This window comes from Nilaparvata lugens, chromosome 8 (assembly GCF_014356525.2).
Source record: "Nilaparvata lugens isolate BPH chromosome 8, ASM1435652v1, whole genome shotgun sequence".
Classification (NCBI taxonomy): domain Eukaryota; kingdom Metazoa; phylum Arthropoda; class Insecta; order Hemiptera; family Delphacidae; genus Nilaparvata; species Nilaparvata lugens.
The window spans coordinates 26,691,208-26,714,743 of NC_052511.1; the positions used below are offsets into that span (position 1 = coordinate 26,691,208).

The 23,536-nt window shown below is 34.4% G+C and overlaps 2 protein-coding genes across 2 annotated transcripts; both read right to left on the bottom strand.

The window, feature by feature from the left end:
- On the bottom strand, nt 1–8,009 carry LOC111047122 (signal peptidase complex catalytic subunit SEC11A). Its single transcript, XM_022332793.2, has 5 exons — nt 7,813–8,009; nt 7,181–7,290; nt 5,979–6,128; nt 2,377–2,554; nt 1–831 (listed from the first exon to the last, which is right to left on the bottom strand). Exons 1-5 carry the CDS (start codon nt 7,858–7,860, stop codon nt 781–783), a joined length of 537 nt encoding a protein of 178 aa, XP_022188485.1. The 5' UTR covers nt 7,861–8,009; the 3' UTR covers nt 1–780.
- Nucleotides 8,010–10,876: 2,867 nt separating this feature from the next.
- Nucleotides 10,877–23,536, bottom strand: LOC111047123 (phosphopantothenate--cysteine ligase). Its single transcript, XM_022332794.2, has 6 exons — nt 23,041–23,536; nt 22,452–22,582; nt 21,768–21,868; nt 15,315–15,529; nt 14,056–14,241; nt 10,877–11,172 (listed from the first exon to the last, which is right to left on the bottom strand). Exons 1-6 carry the CDS (start codon nt 23,158–23,160, stop codon nt 10,993–10,995), a joined length of 933 nt encoding a protein of 310 aa, XP_022188486.2. The 5' UTR covers nt 23,161–23,536; the 3' UTR covers nt 10,877–10,992.

The following is a 23,536-nucleotide window of genomic DNA, read 5'->3' on the forward strand; positions in this document are numbered from 1 at the left end:
TTATCAGACCAGGCAGAATTTATTTTATAAACTCATTTCACTTTATTATTATATCTTATTTTGAACTGTTCGTTCCATGATGATAACACAAGGTTCATCAGGAATAAGAAAAATTACCTCTTATTTGGAAAAAATGATAAAAAACCAATACTGTAATATGTAAAGAGAATGAAAAGTTGAGCTCTACTCAGTACTAGTCCGATTTCTTTTGGTCATCGTAATCGGAATTCAAACATAATATTATTATGCTCTTAAATTCAATCAAAATAATATTATCTTCAAAAAAGGATTGAAATCTACCTCCAAGCAGTTGAAAAGTTAATTTTTATCAAACTGATTCTACCCATATCCAACTATTTTTAAAATGTTATTGTGCTGATAAAATTCAATTGCTTATAGTGGTTGTATACATTAAAATAAATTGAATTGAGAAGTAGTATGGGCATTCATTCAAATTAAATTTGAGAAAAGAATGTTTTTCAAAACATTAAACATATAAATACACATCAAACTACATTGCGAGATCAATCAAAGAATCATACCATTCACAAAAATAAAACGTAGAAAAATAATGGAAACATAGTTACACCAGTTCTTGTTGATTAGCTACATTTCAAACAACAGATCATTGATTGCATCGTTCGCAATGCAAACTAACAATTACAAGTACAGTTGGGCCAAGAATTGGAACACTTGATTAAATGTTGTGATAATGTCAAATATTGTGCGCGACCGAGCACAAAAAAGAGTTTTCATCTCCTTTCATCACTCACTCAATTCTCACTCGCGGTGTATGAGCACGTAGAATCCAAGGCAACACAACACAGCATACTGCAAAATAAAGACATTTTTCGTGGTTTCATTGAAAAATACAGCGGGAAAACTAATACTAGCTTTCTGATTTACATAATAAAGTACATGTATTTTGAAAGATGTATCCTTTTCGTTCAGAATAAGTGAGAAATGAGTCTCAGATTGATTGACATCTTGCCTGCCAATCAATTATTATATTATCGACAGTGGATACAAAATAGAAATAGTTAAAATAAATATATTATTGGTCGAAATGTTCGACTGAATAGAGAGCATTCAAATGTTGAAGAATTCATGTTAAATTAAATTTGGCCAAACTAAGATTATCAATTCAGAAAACTTGAAATACGTTACATTAAAAAACGACTTACAGTCTATTTTCAAACATTTCAAATACAATAATTCAGAGTTAATTCACTTTAGGTGAATCAATTTTTCTGGGAAATTAAATATGTTTTTATATCAACGAGCAACAAATGAATATCTTTTGTTAGGAGTCGGTTACGTACTTTCCAGAATGTATCACATTTCTAATATTAAATCTTGTCCTGTACCACGATAAAAATAGAAATACCCAGATATGAATATGATTTTTCATTACATTCATTCAATTACAATGTTAACTCCATAAACACAGTCTTCAGCCACAAAAGTAGAATTGCGAAAGCAAACAATGTCTTGATTTAGGCTACAGGTATTCAATTCTCAAGTAGTTTAAATAAATTAAATTATCAAGTAATTTAGCAAATAGTTCTTCACGTGCAAAACTAAAAATATACAGAGTAAGCTCCTCATTGTTAAGTTAAATATAATTTCAGATTAATCTCCTCATCTCTCCTTATAATTTCTCATAGGCCTACCCAACTCTTATTATCTGGTTTATCAAGTATTTTAATAGGGCTAGTTGAATAGTTGATATAGAAATAACTAAATAGTACCCTTTTACAAACTTTTTTGTCAAACACTTCCAAGAGTATAAAAACTACTTCCAAGAGTAATTAGCTTAGGAATAACTATTCCTAATTGGCTGGTTTTTATATTTCCATCACAATTCCAAGTATTTTGATATGTTAACTTGAATGCTGAATGTTTATTACATGAATGTTTTATTACAAAGAATCACGAATACCGTACATCCACTTGAAGACTATAACCTACTCCTTTAACTTAAACTGGAGTTTCCAGTGTCTGTCTACGAAAATGCTATTTGAAAATTTTGTTTGAACTCTAGTGCAACTTTAATACCCTAAATTGTTATTGTCACCTTTCGTCAAGAGTTTAACCGTGCCATTCAAATACAGAATAGAACATAATAAGGGTAGGTACTAGTGATTCTTTGTAATTGAACATTCAAGTAGCCCTATCAAGATACTTTCGAATTGAAATAAGTAAAAAATATTTATGAAAGCAAGCTAATAGAAGTAGGGTATGATGAATTATAGGAAAGATGAGTAGATTACTCTGTATAATTTCAGTTTTGCACATGAAGAAATATTTACTAGTGTTTCTTTCCAATAATAGGGAGGCATCCCTATTTGGTGGATAGTTAGAAAGATGACTGACCTTGAATTTGGGATACTCGTTCATGTAGATGGTGACCATGCCGACATAGGGCAGGAAGCCCCTGGCCCTCCCTACCACGTCCTTCTTGGTGAGCCACAGCTGGCCGGGTGCGTACAGGCCTCTGTCGTCCACGTTGTTATTGTCACCTTTCGTCAGGAATTTAACCGTGCCGTTCTCCCTGATTCAACAATTATTATATTATAATCACTTTCTTGGTAAGATAAGAGCTAATCATATTAATGTGAGCATTGAAAAATCAGAGTACCCTTTTTTACTTTTCTTGCCCTATTACCATAAGAGTGAGAAAAGTATTGCTTTCCCAAAAAATTAAGGTACCCAAATTTCTAAATTTCTATCCGTTTCAAGGTCCCTGAGTCCAAAAAGTGTTTTTTTCTGGAGCTCCGCCCCATCTATGCAAAGTTTGATTTTAGATTCCCAATTATCAGGCTTCAGATACAATTTAAACAAAAAAATTCAAGTAGAAATGATTGAGCCTAAAAATCTCTAAAATTAATGTTCAGTAACATTTTCACCTCAAATTGAAAAAAAGCTCGAAATTCGAGAAAATGTGATTATTCAAATGGAAACTGTTGGCAACTGTTGATTCTATTAAATCATTCTCTATGAAAAGATAGCAGACATTGTGTGTCTCCAGCGTTATTGTCCTGTGACCAGCTGGCTCAGATCTTTGAATAGTATACTTGAGATGCGCGTGTACACGAGCGTCAGGGTATCAATTTTCATAACGGCAAGGAAAGTTGTGTGAGTGCGCCACACCAGATTTTTCAACTTGATTTTTTCTCACAACATGTTTTGACTTATAATGTCATTTTCAAGTGTGTGAGTCACATGTGAAAAATAAAATAAAGTTGAAAAGTCTGGTGTGGCGCACTCACACAACTTTCCTTGCCGTTATGAAAATTGATACCTGACGCTAGTGTTCCCGTACATCTCAAGTCTACTATTCAAAGATTTGAGCCAGCTGGTGACAGGGTAATAACGCTGGAGACACACATGAGGTCTGCTATCTCTTCATAGTGAATGATTTAATAGAATCAACAATAATTTGCAAATGAATAATCACATTTTCTCGAATTTAAAGCTTATTTTCAATTTTAGGTGAAAATGTTACTGAACATTAATTGTAGAGATTTTCATGCTCAATCTACTCCACTTGATTTTTTTTGTTTAAATTGTATCTGAAGGCTGATAATTGGGAATCTAAAATCGAACTTTGCATTGATGGGGCGGAGCTCCTGAAATTTTTACAGATATGGGACTTGTGGCAGTTGATAGAGCTTATCAATGACTATTTTAGGTATGAATTTGATCAAAATCGTTGGAGCCGTTTCCGAGAAAATCGCAAAAAAACAGTTTTTGACATTATTTTCGCCGCCATCTTGAATTGCATTTGATCGAAATTATTCGTGTCGGATTAGTGAAAGGACCTTAAGTTCCAAATTTCAAGTCATTCCGTTAATTGGGAGATGAGATATCGTGTACACAGACGCACATACACTCATACACACACACACACACACACATACAGACCAATACCCAAAAACCACTTTTTTGGACTCAGGGGACCTTGAAACGTATAGAAATTTAGAAATTTGGGTACCTTAATTTTTTCGGAAAGCAATACTTTCCTTACCTATGGTAATAGGGCAAGGAAAGTAAAAAATGGATGAAAATTAAATAATCATGATGTGCATTAAATTGCACAATATTTAAAATAGCCTATATTTTAATAGCCCCTATTTAAATGCACAGAAAAATTGCCAATTCATCTATTCAAAACTGTGTACCTCAGTAACCCGAAACGATTAAAAGTGGTACTTGGTCTTGATTTGAAGAACAGAATCTCCTCTCTCATGTGAGGTAAATGATTTTTGTAAAAATATAATTGTGAAGTAAGATAAGTTTGTTTGAAAAATCAAGAAATTTGCGATAATTTCCTCATTTTCACAGTCTCGACAGTTTTTCAATAATAAACAGTCATGCAAGATGGATTACAGGCAACGCAGCTTATAGAGCATGTAATTCTCTCTCATTTGAGACCAATCGCAAGTTTCTATCATGTATCTTACTCGTTATGGAGACTCTTAAATAACAGTAAAATCGCAGAAAAAATGAGAGAATAAAAATAATCACTTTTTCAATTAACTGTAACTTTTGAACGGTATTAAAATCAGAAAAAAACGATTTATTGGAGCGAAAAGAGGAGTTCTCTACAACCTTGACTACTTTTTGGATTTTTTATCTGAAGTGTTTCACACGATACGCAACTTTGAATATGCGTGAAATTTGTGTTATGTTAATCATTTTCACAGTCTCTCATATTCAAAGTTGCTTATTGTGTGAAACACTTCAGATAAAAAATCCAAAAAGCAGTCAAGGTAGAATTTTCTCCTCTTTTCGCTCCAATAAATCGTTTTTTTCTGATTTTAATACCGTTCAAAAGTTACAGTCAATTGAAAAAGTGATTATTTTTATTCTCTCATTTTTTCTGCGATTGTAAGATGATTTCAGCCGAAATATGTATTTTTTTTTGTTAGGAAGGCCTTGAAAAGGTATTATAATGAAAGATTTGTATTCTGGCTGTAGGACATGATTTTCTATTTTTGGGTGTATTCCCCCTCCCCCCACTAATAAATTCAAAAATTCTTAAGGAATCCTGTTCAGAATTAATTGTTCTTTCACGTGATGTGTGGTTTTTGACTATACTAGAAAAATATCCAAGTTGTATAGGGTAAAAGTGGTAGGTTTGCATACTTTTGAAAACCCCTTTTTTGAAAATTCGTAGCTCCAGAACTAAAGATGGTAGAATCCTGCGCGACTACTCAATTTATTGGAAATTTTATTATCTTTAATTTTGTAGAGAATGATTTTTCTCCAAAAACTCGAAGTTTTCGAGATTAAATAGAAAAATTAAAAAAAGTCCGAGATTTTAGGGTTTTTTGGGGGTGAAGCCGCCCTCTGGCGTGTCAGCAAATTTCAGATTCGAATTCAGCGCCCCAAATCACACATCGAACCGTCGAGAAAAATTCTTTCGGGGCTGTTTCCTGGAAAACGACCATTTGACTGAATAGTTAAGCCTATGATGATGATGATGGAGACACACCATCAAATTGGAAGGACCCGAAGCCGGCTGGCAGGGACTTACAACAGCTTCTCATTATAGGCAATACGACTTTTCAACAGGCTTCCTAGAGAACTACAGGACAAACGGGACTCCTGGTTTTACATCACGGTAAAATAAACTCCTGGAGAGGCCACTCTATTCATGAGATTTAAAATATCTACTTGGGAGTCTCCGCGAATAACCATGCAGGTTATTTTATTGTATTTGGAAATTTTTGAAACTGCCTATCAGGAAATCCCATTCCTTGGCAACGAACTCAAGTATCAAAAAAGTATCAAGTTAACTTAATTTCGCGTCAAACTTACAGTCCCGGTTGAAGTATAGCCTTAAAGTCGTGAGCCCATTGAAGAATTGAATTATTCAAGCTAAGTGAGACCTTTTTGTAAGGGCCTATTATTATTATGTTTACTTTTATTTAATTTTGAATTTTATTAAGTAACAAATATATTGAAATTACTTTTCGTGGAGCTTGAGAACTCTATGTACAATAGGAATATCTCTGCCTTCAACTTTGAAGACAACAATTTCACCGACCCTGACGGGCTCCTCCTGGTAATTGGTCAGGAACAGTAAGTCACCTCTGTGGAATGCTGGCTCCATACTTCCACTGTAATAGAAACATATATTAGGCTAGAGTTTTTGTCAACGATTAATTTTGGTGAATAAATTGAAATTGAAACCGTCCCACCGAAATTAAACAACTCTTTTTCACTTGTCGGATACCATTTTTTAATATTTTAAAGATATAAAAAGGTTTCAATACTTCAATAATAAAAACGTAGATAAATTAATGTAAACCAATTTTATTGAACCCTAAAATATTAGGCTACTTGAAAAATGAAAAAGCGAATTTTTCATAAAAATCTTACTGGTATTGTTAAATTGATAGCCTATGTGCAATATATGTGCATACCGTAGACACCATAAATTGCGATTTTAATCTGATGAACATCCAGTTTGTACGGTGACAATTTATGAAATAATTTTGATTAGATTTATATTTTTGTTTTACAATGTGCTGAGTAACTTTGTGGATGTTCCGTGGTATGTTAGAAACAGATATCTTTAAGAGCCTTGGTGTCCATCAAGATCCAGAGACATGTGGAGAAGCCCGAGGGGCGACTATTCCAACATGAAATGATCCAACTGCTGACAATGGAGGGTTGTTGCGGAGATGCGGAGGCTCGAGAGGAGAAAACCGTTTGACTAGTGTAGTGCTTGTTCAAGTAATGTCCAGTGAAGGAGCAGAGTGGTGATTGAGTAGAATCTGGCTTTTAGTGCAGTCAGTAATAAGCACTGCACTAGTTCAAACGGTTTTCTCCTTTCGAGACTCCGCAACAACCCTCCATTGTCAGCAGCTTGATCATTTCATGTTGGAATAGTCGCCCCTTGGGCTTCTCCACATGTCTCTGGATCTTGATGGACACCAAGTTTCTTAAAAATATCTGTTTCTAACATACCACGGAGCATCCACAAAGTTACTCAGCACATTGTAAAACATAAATATGAATCTAATCAAAATTATTTCATGAATTGTCACCGTACAAATTGAATGTTCATCAGATTAAAATCACAATTTATGGTGTCTACGGTACGTAATTTAATGTCAATAATTTGTAATCAAATTAATGATTTACATGAATAATATTTTTAGTTTACCTTAGCACAACCACAATTGGGCTTTCACTGCCAGTAACAACCATTAATCCTTTCCAGATCATAAGCGCTGATGACACGATCATACCAAAGCTTAATACTTGGTATATAAACTGCAATGGAGAACAAAAATAATCAGATCAATTGAGGCTAAATTTGATATCAATTATTCCTTTTTAAATCAGAAATAATAACTTACAGTCAAATCTGCAGTAACTCATCTTCTTAGTCGAGCTAAACATTCAGCTCGCAATACTTTATACTTAATAAACCCGTCATATTAAATAAATAAACACATTGCAAACAATATTAAATGGTAAGTTTTATTGAGACTCTATTCAAATTTATAAGTTACAATGGTAGGTTTCTTATTTTGAGAATAGAATACTACTAGCGTCTTATGCCATAAGGATAGGGTAATGTATTGCAAACACATAACCTAATATAATTAAAAATTAAAATTATGGGGGATGTAAAAGCAAAAATAAGAAATTCAATTTGATAAGAATGAGAGGATGACAAACGTTTTAGAAGATAAATAAATTTTGGAATAGAAATTTCCTAAAACATAGAATAAACAATTACGATTGTGCCGTATAGGTTATAAAATATATATTGTCTTTTGTTATTCTTACCTGTCGTTTGTTCATGCGCTTCAATTCATCAAACGCTCCTTGAATCATTTTGAAGGCTTATTAACTAACAAGGGCTTAATAAGAATAATGAAAATTACTGGATAATAATAACAAGCTAACAAATTTCTACATTTGCAACCATCAAACGTAGACCGGTCCACGACATCCACGACACAGTTTAGTTATACAGGCTTACCAACTCAACATTTTTTTAACACAATCAGAATTAATATTGTAAAATTCAAAACTTGCTAATTATTGTTAAATTTCAAATACTACTGCATCAACCTGAAACAATATAGTCGGAAACTATTCAAATTTATTGTTTTTTTTTTCAATTACTGATCAGAAGTTGGAACTAGCGCTCCTAGAAGTTGAAAATCTAATAGAGGCTGAGCGCCTAGTTTTGAATTAAAAATTATCTATTTTTGTATGAACTATTTTGACTTATAGAACAAAATTTTGACTTATAGAACACTAGCGCTTCATGGAGAAGATATACCTAGCTTCTATAATCGACATATTTATATAGACTACAAAAATATAAAGTAAGGGTCAAGCCACATGAGGCGTTTTCAGAAGAGTAGGCAGGGCTGGAAGCTCGACTCCGATCAGCTATGATTATCAGCTGATTCCCGAAATCCCAAACGGCAACCCAATCGAAACTGCCCTGCCTACTCATCAGAAACATGCCTCATATGGCTTTTATTATCTCTTTAAAAAGCCATGCATTCTGTAGACGCGCAGAATAAATTCTGTGCGTATAATATTGCGCTTGTATAGTTGGGGTCTAATACTGGATGGTGATTATATTACATATATGAGAAAATACATTCTACATTCAGCAGTACGTATATTATATTCTGCAGTTAGAGGCTGCATTGCACTACCTAATTACTATAGTTGACCAAGCGAAAATGGGTCTCTCAAGGCACTGCAATGTTGCCACTGGTGGCCACCCCTCACTCGACCAGTCTATATACATTGACTATATTTCTACACCCTGAACATAACTCTTTCCTTCTCATACCTTCCCTCTTCATCTTTTCCGTCACTACCTGTCACAAATTCTTTTGATCAAGTCAGGTTCAAAAGTTCTGTTGTGTCTTTCTTTGAAGTTAGAACAATAACATCCCCCGTTACCTCCTCCCATCATCCGCTATATTCTTCAACATCATGCAATGAAGGAAAGAATATTGTTATGTATAATGTATAACTCTTTCTTGAGTCATGACATCAAGAAATCCAATTTTATAATGATGATTAGATTTTTTAAATGCAACTTTATAAATGCAACTATTTATAAACTGAGCTATTACTTCATAAAGGTTACTTGAAGACTTTTATAATAATCAATTGGAAGTGGAGTGATGTAATTTTATTTATTTTAGTATTCAATATTCTTGTAGTGCCCACTTCACTCTGCATTTTTCAATTTGCATGAATTTTCATATGATTCCCATCACACTTTATCCAGGCTTTGGACAGAGAAGACAAACAATACTCCAATAACAATAGTTCACTATCACATCCTCTCTCACACACACATTCACTTTCTCTCTTACTAGCCACCCTTAGTACAAAGTGGCAACAGTGTTGGTAGAGACGGGTGGTGGAGTCAAGAGCAAGCTTTGACCTTGAGGGACCAAGGCCAACTATAAGAATGAAACTAAAATGAAAAAATCTGGTGTGGCGTACTCACACAACTTTCCTTGCCGTTATGAAAATTGATCACCTGACGCTAGTGTTCAAACGCATCTCAAGTCTACTATTCAAAGATATGAGCCAGCTGGTGAAAGGACAGCAATAACGCTGGAGACACACGAGGTCTGCTATCTCTTCACAGTGAATGATTTAATAGAATCAACAGTTGCCAACAGTTTGCAATTGAAGACCTAATCACATTTTCTCGAATTTGGAGCTTATTTTCAATTTTGGATGAAAATGTTACTGAACATTAATAATTGTTAGAGATATTCATGCTCAATCTTTTCCACTTTAAATTTTTTGTTTAAATTGTATCTGAAGTCTGATAATTGGGAATCTAAAATCAAACTTTGCATAGATGGGGCGGAGCTCCTGAAATTTTTACAATATGGGACTTGTAGCAGTTGATAGAGCTTATCAATGACTATTTTAGGTATTAATTTGATCAAAATCGTTGGAGCCGTTTTTGAGAAAATCGCAAAAAAACAGTTTTTGACATTATTTTCGCCGCCATCTTGAATTGCATTTGATCGAAATTGTTCGTGTCGGATCCTTATAGTGTAAGGACCTTAAGTTCCAAATTTCAAGTCATTCCGTTCATTGGGAGATGAGATATCGTGTACACAGACACACATACACATATAGACCAATACCCAAAAACCACTTTTTTGGACTCAGGGGACCTTGAAACGTATAGAAATTTAGAAATCTGGTACCTTAATTTTTTTCGGAAAGCAATACTTTCCTTACCTATGGCAATTATTTTATTTCACAAAGATAATTTGGCAGTAGGTTTCATTGGAGATCCTATTAGAATTAAAAAATAAGCTACTTTTCTGTCGCTTCAAAATTTTGGATTGCCATCTTGGAGCCGCCATTTCGAATCTAACTTCACTTTTTAAATGCAAAGGTGTAATAATGATTTTGATACAGAATCTCAAGAGAAAATGATTGGCGAAAACCGCACATCAATAACTCACAGCGTTTCAAAGCTTTTCACATTTAAAGATAAGTTACCAAATAATAATAAAAAACTGAAATAATTTCATTTCATAATTATTATTATGAGCAAATAAAAATCTGACAGGTACTTTTCTCTTCAAAGTGCTAAATATGTGAGTAAATGTGTAGTGTATACTTCACTTGAAAAGAGAAATTTGACATTTCAGATTTTTTTAGATTATCTATGCACTCTGTCATTTTTGTATGATTTATTGATATCTTCAAATGTGAAATTATAAAATTATCAAAATAATGTGTGTTAATACTATTTAAATGAACTCGACTCAAATTTGACATTTCGACTGCGTACAATCCCAGTAACTACGATATATCTACAAAAATGAAAATACGAAAATACGTTCAATTTTCCACATGAAAAATTTATTCTCTTAAACATCTATGAATTTATTTAAAAACATTTTCCTATTACCATATAAATATAATTCACGAAAACGTATACTGAAATGTAGACTACAATAGATTTCCTTCCATGAATGAGCCATGCTTTTCTATAAGTTTTGCAACAAGTCTCTTTTCAATTTCGACACCTGATTGTATTTCTTCGGGCGTCAAATTGAGTTCAGTCTCTTCAGTGGCCGAGACAAGGACCACGTGGTGTTTACGGGTTTGGAGTAGGTTGCCGATCACAAGCTGAAACAAACATTTCAAATAAGCAAATCAAATTCCAAAAAAAAACTTTCAAAGAGGATTACTCATTTATTATTCGTTGTTGGTTATCCATCTTGTTTTCACTAATATTATTACTAATGTATTTTTATAAGTTTGAAGTGAACAAAAATTATTATTATCAGCTTGATAACTTCATAGAAATTTACCTCTTTAGGCCTATATTATTATAAAGTTCATTATTAATTTTGGTCAGCAATTTTCAAAGAGTTATCTCATACGAATCCAAATAGATGCAATGATTTGAATATAAAAGGGATATTTTTGTCTATTTTAGAAACATTTTCCAGAAAGGAATATTTCGTTGGAATAGAGCAAGTGAAAAGAGCATTTTTTACATTCCTTATCAGAAACATTGTGCACCACATATTTTTAATGCTATTTAGAATTCAATAGTTCCAAGATTTTATTCCATTGGTTTCATTATAGCCTAGAAATTCTTCAATTGGCTATGGTTTTATAAATATATGGCATACTTATTTGGAATGAAAAATAAAGAGAAGCTAGTTTTTGATGATGTACCATTAATAAAAAATGTTTAGTAGAATCAGAATTTAGTGACTACTAAAGAAGTAGGTAACCTACTAGTGAGTAGCTCTCGTTGTTTTTGGAAATATTGACGATTACAAGTTGTTTTATTCAATGTACATCCTGAACAATCTGTAGTTATTGAAAAGAATATCACTTTCACTACTACACAGAAGTTATTCATCTCTTTCATTCAATACAATATGATTTTTCACCAAAGCAGTATATTGAAACGACGAGGAAGAATAGAGATGTAACTAAGAGTTTTGGTGGATGTAATGATAACAAAATGATAGAAAAAAATATTTAACAGTTTTAGGGCCGTTTGCACAGTATAGATTGCTGAACTCGATTAAGTTAATCGAGTTCAAGTTAATCTGAAAGTTTAAACTTGAATCGGTTTTCTCAGTGCATTTACTAATCCAGTTTAAGTTAAACTAGTTTAGCGTTAAGTTGGAAATAGAATGTCATAGTTTATAATATCAGGAAGGGTAATTTTTACAGGAAATTTGCTATTTGTTTACAAACCATCAGTAAATTGAGGTTATGTAGCTACTATTTCCTGGTTCAAAATCCACAAAGCTGTAAGCTGTACGGTAATAAAAGTGAAAAGCGATCAAGAAATTTTTCAAAAAATTATGAAATGCTATATTACTATTAGAAACAAACTTATATTTAGTGGCAACAAAAAATTTAATCTAGAATGTAAGATAAAACCTTATTTCGTTATAAAAATCTACTTAAATCTACTACGGTCTTCCTCGTTTATTAGAAATATCTCGAAAGCAAAATATCTCAGTTATGTGTTATTAAAAACATGTTTTATAATCAAAGACCACTGATAAAAATTGTCTTATTTTTTATCAAGTGGTTTATTTAATCAAATACTAAATTGGCACTTGCTTTACTCAAGCAAAACCGTTAAAAAAATTCTCTATCATCCCAGAAATTTGAATGATTTGTTTTTTGCCCAATTTTTCTCAGTTCCAAAATTTCTTAGCAGTCATCTTTATCAATCGCATTAAAAACTTGTATCAATTCCTCCATTATAATTATTTTTACATTCAAATAATGATTCTCTATAACCTAAATAATTATTATCGTCTACAGAAGCATTAAAAACAACCATCGAAAAATAATTTACTATTTGTTTCTCCATCAAATCTTACAGATGTCTAGTTAATCCAAATTATTTGGTTTAAACCTCCTGTTTTGGAGGTTTAAACTTTCCCAGAGTTTAAACTCAATACAGAGTTTAAACTGATACTGCGCAAACGGAATTTTAGTTTAAACCAAAAAAAAATCCAGATTTGGTTCAAGCTTTAACTTAAACTTACACTGTGCAAACGGCCCTTAATATAATGATAACATTGGGCTATTTCAAATGAAGAATATATTTATCTAAAAAATCAATAGCACATAAAACTAACTTTTCAGATTCTTAAATAGAGAAATATGATTTCATCAGAAAAAATATAAACGTTACTCGCTTGGCATCAAGAATTCTATTTTTGTGGTAAATAAATGAAATGGATCTTAAGAAAAAACCACTACCTTTGCCACTACCGAGATGCCCCTCAGTTTGGAATCCACTGATAGACGCGAATTTACAAATTAATTTGATAAAAGATCAAATTATCTGAACTAATGAATCGGTTCAGAACTGCCTTCTACAATAATACAATTCTTTTTTAAACTTCCCGAACTACGACAGAAAAGACTGTATTATAAAAAAACAAGCCTTTCGAGAAAAAACAACAACTACCTTTCGAGATGCCCCTCAGTTTGGAACCCACTGATGAACGCGTCTTTACAAATTAAGATAAAATATAAAATTATCTGAACTAATGAATCGGTTCAAACCTGTCTTCTACAATAATACAATTCTTTTTTAAACTGCCCGAACTGCGACAGAAAAAACTGTATTATAAAAAACAAGCCTATCCTCTTCACTAGATCAGACGTACCTTACTATTAGTCCTATCAAACGAGCTTTCCGAAAAATATAATTTTGGGGTATAGATAAACTATCAGTCAAAGCCAAACATGAAAGTCACCTCGAGTATACAATTACAATAATAATTTCTATCTATCGCTTGAGCGCACTACAAAACAAACAAATTATACAAACAGATGTTAATTAACATTTCATCTACACGTAACGGACAGTGCCGTATTTTTTCAATCAATGAAAGTTTGGAGCGATTCAAGATTACTGCATTCTCACCAAACATTTTTTAACAATCATGCTGGTAAATCATTTTTTTGAAGGTTATCAAGTTATTTAATTATTATGGATGTCAATAAAATTGAACTCACCTTGTGTTTGTACTTATCGAGCGCATCGTGTGCTTTTGAAATGAGAATTGAGTCATCAGTCTCCAATTTAAATGAAATGACGAAAGCATCAGGCACCCACAGACTGACAAGAGGCTGCAGGATTTTAGGCACCAGCCATAGGCTGATTACGGGTGCACCTTCCTTTGATTGTATTTTGTGTTCTGGCTGGAATACATAGAAACCCCATACATAAGACTGTTTTTATTTCTTTCACATTGTATTTCAAACTTTAGCCTATAAATAAATAAAAACATAGTTTTGAAAAATCATCAATAAATATTTATTTTTGGTCCTTTTTTATCATAATATTTTAAATATATTAAGGAGTTCTTTTTTATCAAAAGAGAGATGAGATGCTCATAGATTTGTAAATCTCGGTCCACTCAGCAGAAAGATTTCACATTCACAAAAAAACAGAGATGTACTAAAATTTTTCACCTGCAAATAATTATACAAGATTTTACACAGTAGAATTATTGAAAATGGAGAACAGGCAAAAAAGAGCTATATTTTTCAATTTTAGATGAATATCTTAGTCCAAAATAAGTTTGTGTCTTGACTATTAAAGATTCAACTCATTAATTTCTACACACTGTTTTGATGCTTATTTCAACCACTTGCAGTCAATTCTTTAGATGAATATCTTAGTCCAAAATAAGTTTGTGTCTTCACTATTAAAGATTCAACTCATTAATTTCTACACACTGTTTTGATGCTTATTTCAACCACTTGCAGTCAATTCTTTAGATGAATATCTTAGTCCAAAATAAGTTTGTGTCTTCACTATTAAAGATTCAACTCATTAATTTCTAAACACTGTTTTGATATTTTTTCAACGACTTGCAGTCAATTCTTTAAGTAAATAGGCAATTATGTTTACTTACTGACTGGAGTACTGTTGAAAATGGACTTTGTTGTACAAAACATCAAAACCTTGTGTTAATACATCACAGCTCGGAATAGACCAAGAAACAAACAATCATGATTCATTTATAGTTTATAATTGGCAAAAGCCCAATTTCATAATTTCTCATAAACAACGTAGGCCTGGTACAAGCCTGGAACTTATGTAGCATCATCCTCAGCACTTTCTTAACTCCAAAAAAATATTTACTGAAACATAATAATTTGAAGATATGATTTAAGAAGATTCAAGAGACAGCAACTGAATATTGCTTCTGATCTAGAATTATCTTCAAACATCTTTTTTATAACTACTGTAGAGTAGACCTACTAACCATTTGATCGGCAGGTATATAGAAATCTGACACGGCTGCTGCTAGATATAGCATAGCCCTGGACCCCGCCGAAGACAATATACCAGCCACACCCCGTAGCAGCCACAGGTAGTCCGAGAGGCTCGTGAATCCAACCTTCATCAATCTGTTCTCGGCTATTGCCTTCTTGTACAACCTCAGCAACGGCGCCAATTTCGGAAGACAATCGCTTTTAACTGCAACAAAAAATAATTTTGGAATATTCCAAAAGTCTCAATTCTAATTGAGAGGATTGGACTGGAGTGAATTGAGCGCTGAGAGCTCCTAGTAAGATAGTATGCCTAGCAGGAGACTTGCCTAGATGATCATAATATTGAATATCTAAAAATAAGTTGATACACAAAAAATAGCGGAATATGTTAGAGAAGATAAAACTGGTGATGGTGGTGTAGCTATTTTTGGTACAAGTTGAAATTCTAAATTCAAGATACATCCAATAAATAAAGTGAAAGACATCTCTCCTGATGGAGTAATGGAGACCTTTGGTGTCATTGTGAATTGCAAGAGAAATATTTTCTGTTGATAAGTGTTTACAGACCACCAAATTCAAACACCTTTGTGGAGTTCCTATAGCTATCAGATGAGTTATTGTCTGATGAAAGGCAGTTACGATTTCCCGCCCCGCTTGTGTTATAAGGAGAATAGAATGTAGATAACTACACGGAAAGTTGGCAGAGAGAGTACCTATGCGATGTAATTGGCTCATGGATTGCATTTTACCGCTAAGTATATCACAAGAGGGAAAAGAAAATTAGACTATTAGTTTCATCACAGACTTCCAAGAGCATGAATATAATACAAATATTTTACCACCACTGTTGTCGGAGCATACTTGTGCATATGTCGGAACATACTTCTAACATTAAGCGTACTTGTGCTTACTATCATGATGGAGTTGTATGAAGAGTCGAGTAAAAGAGTTGAACGAATTATTAAAGTTTTAGTTTTTAAAGAAATAATATTGATAAAGTTCAATCAGCCGCCATTTTGGATACATGTATCATAGAGCATTTTTATCGATGCCATCTTTCTTGCTTTAAAAAGGACTTTAGAATTATGTACCACACAATGGGTGTTTACATTTGAAATATTCGAGTTACAACCCCCAAGTTACCCCCTTATGAGGGAATGAAATTTAGTTGTACGTCAAAAGGTGGAGTATTCGACCAATAACTTATCCTGAAAGTCACAGTATTATATCTACAACAGTTTCCAACTTATTGAATTGAGAAATAAAACTCAAAAAGGGTTGAAAGAAATGCAAAAATGGAGCACAAGAAAACATCTGTTATTGAATCGAAGCAAGACAAATATAGTGAAATTCTACAATCGCAAGAAGCCTGTCAAATCACCACTGCTCAGGGGGTAAGGCTGTTCCTCCATGTGGTGCCCCTGGACCAACTGCAAACGATACAAACGTTTTCGAAAATGGATAATAGCGCTCTCAAAGAGTTTCACCAAAGATTTAACTTGGCAGTTGGAGAACAGATTGCAGCCAATACAGGTGATATAAATAGAAATGCCTCAAAACAGCCCTTTTCAGGGCCTCCTCTCGTGACAATCTCAATTAATATTGAGGGCTTATCTAGTATAAAGGAAGAATTTCTCTCTCATTTACACTCACCTGGTATATGGCGTAGAACTTTGGGGAAGTACGTCTGGTTTAAACTGTCAAAAATTATTCATTTTACAAAAACGTGCAGTGAGGTACTTGACAAACCTGGATTACAATCAATCGTGCAGGAATGCATTTAAAGAACTACAATTACTCACTTTTCCATGTATTTATATTTACAGAGTAGTATTATACATTGCTAATAAGATTAAATCATTGAAAAAGAATTGTGATGTTCATGGTTATTCTACTCGTGGCAATGGGGACCCATTTGTTAATCACCACAGATTGAGATTCTCTGACAAAAGTCCTAGTGTAATTGGTTTGAGACTGTTTAAAAAGTTACCAAAATGTTTATATGCCCCATCAATAAATTTTAAAAGAGAACTCTATGCATACTTAGTGAATAGGGCTTACTATAGTGTAGATGAATTTCTGAATGATGACACTTGAACTCTGCTGTTGTATTGTAAATGTATTCTTACCATTGTTATATGCTTGTATTTTTTATTTTACATTGTTATTCTGTCTATTTTTATGTTTTGACTTGGCCTGTATGTTCTTTTTTGGCTCAATAAAATGAATTTTAATTTTGAATTTGAATTAGAAATACTTGGTAATATTTGCAAGACACGTCGATGTGATGTGCTGTGCATTCAAGAGACACATAGAACTGATGCTCAAAGCAGACCCAAAATACATGGGATGGAACTGGTTTCGGAGATCCCCCACAGGCAATACGGCAGCTGCATTTTCGTCAGAGATAACCTGAAAGTAATGTCCTCTTATACAATGAATAATAATAACATTGAAATAATTACGGTTGAGTTATCTAACTGCACAGTCACATCAGTTTATAAACCTCCAGGAGTTGACTTTGATTTCTGCAGCACCCCAAACTTCAACAAGAAGGAGTGCAAAATTGTAGTGGGCGATTTCAATAGTCACAGTGAGAAATGGGGTTACCCTACGACAAACCCAGATGGAGAAAGAGTGGAACAATGGGCAATGAATAATGGTCTCTCACTTCTGTTTGACCCTAAGCAGAGCGCATCCTTCAATAGCAAAAGGTGGAAGTCAGGTACTAACCCAGACAATATTTTCATTACAGAGAAATTTAGAGTTTCATGTGACAAGCATACTATTCCCAACACCCAACACAGGCCTCTTATACTGGAGGTGGTTCCATCAATCAGGGTGAAAAAGATCCCTCTGAAAAGGAGATTCAACTTTAAAAAAGCAAATTGGAACTCCTTCACAACCCAGATGGAAACCGGAGTGGTAAATCTTCAGCCACATCCAGCAGACTATGGAGACTTTTTGAATCTGCTAAAAACTACACCTTATAGCAGCTTACCCCGGGGCTGTAGACAACAATATATTCCAGGATTCTCCAACGAACTCCAGCAACTGTACAACGACTACATGAAATCCTTCAATGCTAACCCTTTTTCAGATGACACTCACAAACTAGGAGTAGAGCTAAATTCAAGTATTGCAGACTGCAGAAGGCAAACTTGGTGCAAGGTGCTTGAGGAAGTGGACATGAAGAGAAATAGCTACAAAGCTTGGCAACTTATTCGGAAACTGAATTGTGAGAGTCAACCAAAAAGCCTCCATACCAATGTTTCTCCAAAGCAGGTGGCTCAGGTCCTGATTGAGAATGGTAAACCCGTAAGTAGAATCAGACAGAAGAAAATCATAAGATGTCCAAATAGAGAGACCAGCACCTTTCAGGATCCATTAAGGATAGACGAAATTGATACCGCAATAATATCACTGATGACTTGTAAGTCACCAGGCATGGATGAAGTTTTCAATGAACATCTCCTCCACCTTGGTCCCATAGCAAGAAAGTGGATCACAGACTTATTTAACAACATAATTGTCCACGAGCGCATTCCTGCAATTTGGAAGAAATCAAAGATGATTGCAGTTTGCAAACCTGGAAAAGACCCTGAGTGTCCAAAATCTTGCCGCCCAATCTCACTTCTGTCCAATGTGTATAAACTTTTTGAGACAGTTATTCTCAACAGAATATCCTTTCTTCTAGAAAGCAAAATAATTCCTCAACAAGCTGGGTTCCGCTCAGGAAAATCATGTACAGGCCAAGTACTGAACCTGACTAAGTACATTGAGGATGGTTTCCAGGAGAGGAAGGTCAGTGGCATGGTTCTGGTTGATTTGTCAGCAGCATACGATACAATCAACCATAGACAACTCCTTCAAAAACTGTATAATATGACATATGATCACGGCTTCATAAAGGTAATCCGGTTGATGCTAACAGATAGATGTTTCCAAGTACACATAAGAAACAACTGTAGCAAGTGGTACAAGCAAAAGAATTGTCTACCACAAGGAAGTGTCTTAGCTCCTGCACTATTCGATGTTTTTGTGAATGACCAACCAATTGGAGACAGCACAAAGCATTTCATTCATGCTGATGACCTGGCAGTAGCAGCCAGAGGAGAAACATTTGAAGAAGTTGAGGACAAGCTTAACCGTTTTATCCCCCCAGAGTTAGATGCCTACTACAAAGCTGACCTCCTGAAGGTGAACACTACAAAGACTGTAGTCAGTGCTTTCCACCTCAAAAATAGAGAAGCCAATAGGGAGCTTAAAATCTTTTGGTCTGGCCAACAATTGACACATGTAGCGAACCCAACTTACCTTGGTGTGCAATTGGACAGAAGCTTGACATTCAAAGGTCACTGTGAAAAAACAAAAAAGAAGGTCAACTCCAGAAATGCACTTCTACGCAAACTGACTGGCTCTGCCTGGGGTGCTGATGCTCATACTCTGTGTACAACAGCCTTAGCCCTGTGTTTCTCCACTGCGGAATATGCCTGTCCTGTGTGGAGCCGATCAGCCCACGCTAAGAAGGTAGATGTAGCCCTCAATGAGAGCTGCAGAATTGTGACAGGTTGTCTGAAACCAACGAAAACTCACTACCTGTATCAACTCAGTGGGATAGCCCCTCCATCAATCCGAAGAGAAATAGCTGGTAGGACTGAGCGTACTCGACAGGTTAACGACAACAGACACCCAATGTTCGGCCACACCCCTGCAAATCACCGGCTGAAGTCCCGACGCAGCTTTCTGACAGAGACACAGGAGCTGGGCTCCTCGGCTCCACAGGAAAGAATTAGATTATGGCATGAGAGTACAGACGCCACTGACTTGGTGTTGAGGGAGCAACTTCCAACAGGAGCAGAGCTGTCATATGGCAAATGGAGAACTCTGAACCGCCTCAGAGCAGAGTGTGCCTGCACAGAAGAAAATCGCACAACTTGGAGGCAGATTGAGGACCCGTACTGCGACTGTGGCGATATCCAGTCAGATGACCACCTCCTGAAATGCTGTCTTGCACCAGCATGCACTCGACAAGACCTCTTTGAATTTAATGACGAAGCTGTTAAAACAGTGGATTTTTATTTCATTTTAGGCATTTCATCACCTATCACCTGACACGCACGAACGAACCACTGCTCAGACTGGACAACTGCAGTATTTCAGTAAGCGAATCTACAAAATATCTTGGAATCACTATAAATACGAGTAGTAACCTTCGATGGCACCAGCACACTGAAAATGTTTCAGCAAGATTGACTTCAATTTGTTATATTATTCTCAGGCTTTAGCATATTGTAAACAGGGATGAAGGTCTATTTTAATGAAGGTCTACTAAGGATGTTTCAGCAGCATTATGAGCTATGGCATAACAATGTGGGGTGGAAGCGCATTGGCTAACAGAATTTTCTTATTGCAGAAGCGTATTGTGCGATCAATTTGTAAAGTACCAAACATAGTACATCGTAGACCGCTGTTTCAACAACTAAATATTTTGACTCTACCAGCAATGTTTATCCTGGAATAATCCATTTATGAAGAGGAAGCCTGAAATGTTTACAAGATACGATGAAATTCGTCAATATAACACCCGACAGAAAAGTATGATCCGAGTAGCGCAGGTGACATCAACTTTAGCCAGGAATGGGCCTAATTCTTGAGCACAAAAATATTCAACAAAGTTCCAGCTACCATTCGACACATAGAGGGACAGGACACATTCTAGAAAGCCCTGATAACCAGGCCATTCTACTCTGTGCAGGAATTTCTACAGAATGACGAGACGCGACCGCGTTTCCAGTGGGATGAAAACAACTATCAAGTAGGTATCAAGAGAGGTTTGAAGTACAGTAAAAGTCAATATAATATGAAAATCAAATTCAATTGATGATTATAGTAAAATTGTTGAAAATGGCTTTGGAATGTTGGCTAATTCTAATAAAGTGGAATAGTGATATTCGAGTTTCATCGATGAATAGCCTATGGTACACGTGGACTGGCTAAGTAGAGCTCAAACTCAGAGAGTTGTAAGAGAGGTGGACAACTCTGTTTTGAGAGAGAAGCCTTTTCTTTAAAAGACACCAGATTGTAAAGTCAAGTTATAACTTACATTTCTAATGATACCAAAATTGAATATAGGCTACATACAATTATTGTATAACATACAAAATGTATTTCAAGACTCATCAATATCACCGATATGTGCTGGGTTTGTATATCTTGGGAACAAGAGAATACAAAAAATTAAGTGAGAGAGCAAGAGAACAAATGTACAAAAGTGGTAATGCTAACAATGGGAATCGTCAAACATCTAAATAGGATTACTACAAGAATGATTAATATTCTATTCTGATGTGAAGCAGTGAACTGAGTTTGAGAAAGCAAACTATAAGTACCTATATGTTTGATAAATAAACATCAGAGATTTTGCTGATAAGCTGTATTACCAGATATTGAGGTGTCTCCACCTTCATTGTCTTTCATTTCAAGCATGTTGAGTAGATCATGGCCTTGGAAGTGTCTTACGAAGGGCTCCAGAGAGTTGATCCTGCAAACATAATAAGTAAACATTGGTAAAATAGCACATTGGAGCCGATTTCAAGGGGGAAGTTACATTCTGCCTTCTTAATACCTTGAGTCAACCAATGTGGCAGGCTATACAACCCCTCTCCAATATTTTGGCAAAGTAGGATATTAAATTTTTTCAAGCATCGATTTATTCACGGTACTTTTAAAGAAAATTAATTAAATATCAAATAAAAATGTTTTATTCCTCTCACCACAACAGTGCTTAAAATCGAGAGGGGTGAGAGGGCGCTCACCTACTGCATTCAGGAACACTCTATCAAGGTGGCTTATTGGGAAGAGCTTCTATTGCTTGAAGATTTTTTATGATGATTTTGCTGGTTTCTAACGCCGCCATCTAAGTGAATTGAGTTTTTAAATATTTTTGTCACGATATATCCGGGGAAGCCTGGTCTTTGATCATGATATTAGATACGTGGATCCCTTTCCCCTTTTAGTCAACTGTTTTTGTGACCTGGATGATAACTATTTTTAACTACTATTAACTAATGATAACTAATTTTAAAAATCAATATTCTGAAGTATGCTATCACACGGTAATTTACCTGTGCATAAAAATTACAGCATATCCTTCCTGCAGAAAATATTCTGTTGATGCTGAGCCTCTTGTTCCTGCACTGAAATTGTCCACAAAGCGCACAGTATTATGTTCCAATGGCACAGTTGTTCCTCCTGACTGCAATAAAAAACATGAAAAATTGTTTAAAAAACAAGGAATTGCCATCTTAGTACAATAATAAGACATTAATAAATGAAAGAAGCATTTTTACCACTTTCAGATTAATTAACAGCTTTCCAGAGGGTTCATTTACTCATTTACGATCATTTATTAGTTCTTGGAAAAATAATAACGCTTTTAATAGATTGATAGTGAACTTGGAAAAAATTGCAATAAAATGTTAAGAAGTTAGTAAGGTATCCTATTGGAAGTTGAAAGTTTTTTAGATAAATTGACAGGAAACCGAATGCGCTCTGAGTTTTTGCCTCTTGGGAAATTATTTTTCATACAAAATTTGCAAATAACTTCAAGACTGCTCTCTAATAAGAATTTTAAATTAAGAATAGACACTATAGACAGAATTATATGTAATTAGGCTAATAAATAAGTAAATAATGTCATTGAAATGAACTTACCGTGACTAAAACAATCCTCCGGTGTTCATTTGACTGACTGAATTTTGTCACATTTTTCAAAATTGTTTCATATTTTGGTGGAGGTGCATATTTTGAATAAAAAGTTTCCCAATTTGTCATGTTGAATATTGTGTCTTTTAATTTTCCTAAGATTAACGAATTTCAGGTAACTTCATTAGTGGTTCTCATTGAAAAACTGTCAAATCTTAAATAAAAAACCAGTTTAGAAATCTCATTCCAAATTGGAGAGAGTAATCTATTGACATTGCATAATAAAAACCAGTCGCTCTTATAATGTAACACAAACTTTGTACAATGAATTTTTTCAAAAAATATTGGATATATTTTTAATGTTGATGAAAAATGATTAAAACAGGTAAAACATAAAAATTACTGTAATCGTTTAGCGAGTAAATAATAGTGACTATGATAATAGTGATAGAGCAAATTGAAGGTTATGAATCTGTTTTTCAAGTCAATTCGATTCTCGATTTTT

Bases quoted from the DNA above. Each gene is read 5' to 3' on its own strand.
- LOC111047122 (XM_022332793.2), bottom strand. From the start codon at position 7,860: ATGATTCAAGGAGCGTTTGATGAATTGAAGCGCATGAACAAACGACAG. The intron at 2,555-5,978 runs GTAATTTCAATA...TTGTTGAATCAG, and splicing joins GTTCTCAAGCTCCACGAAAA to GGAGAACGGCACGGTTAAAT. The intron at 832-2,376 runs GTCAGTCATCTT...TTTATTTTGCAG, and splicing joins ACGAGTATCCCAAATTCAAG to TATGCTGTGTTGTGTTGCCT.
- LOC111047123 (XM_022332794.2), bottom strand. From the start codon at position 23,160: ATGACAAATTGGGAAACTTTTTATTCAAAATATGCACCTCCACCAAAA. The intron at 22,583-23,040 runs GTAAGTTCATTT...TTTTTATTGCAG, and splicing joins GGAGGATTGTTTTAGTCACG to TCAGGAGGAACAACTGTGCC. The intron at 21,869-22,451 runs GTAAATTACCGT...TTATGTTTGCAG, and splicing joins GCTGTAATTTTTATGCACAG to GATCAACTCTCTGGAGCCCT.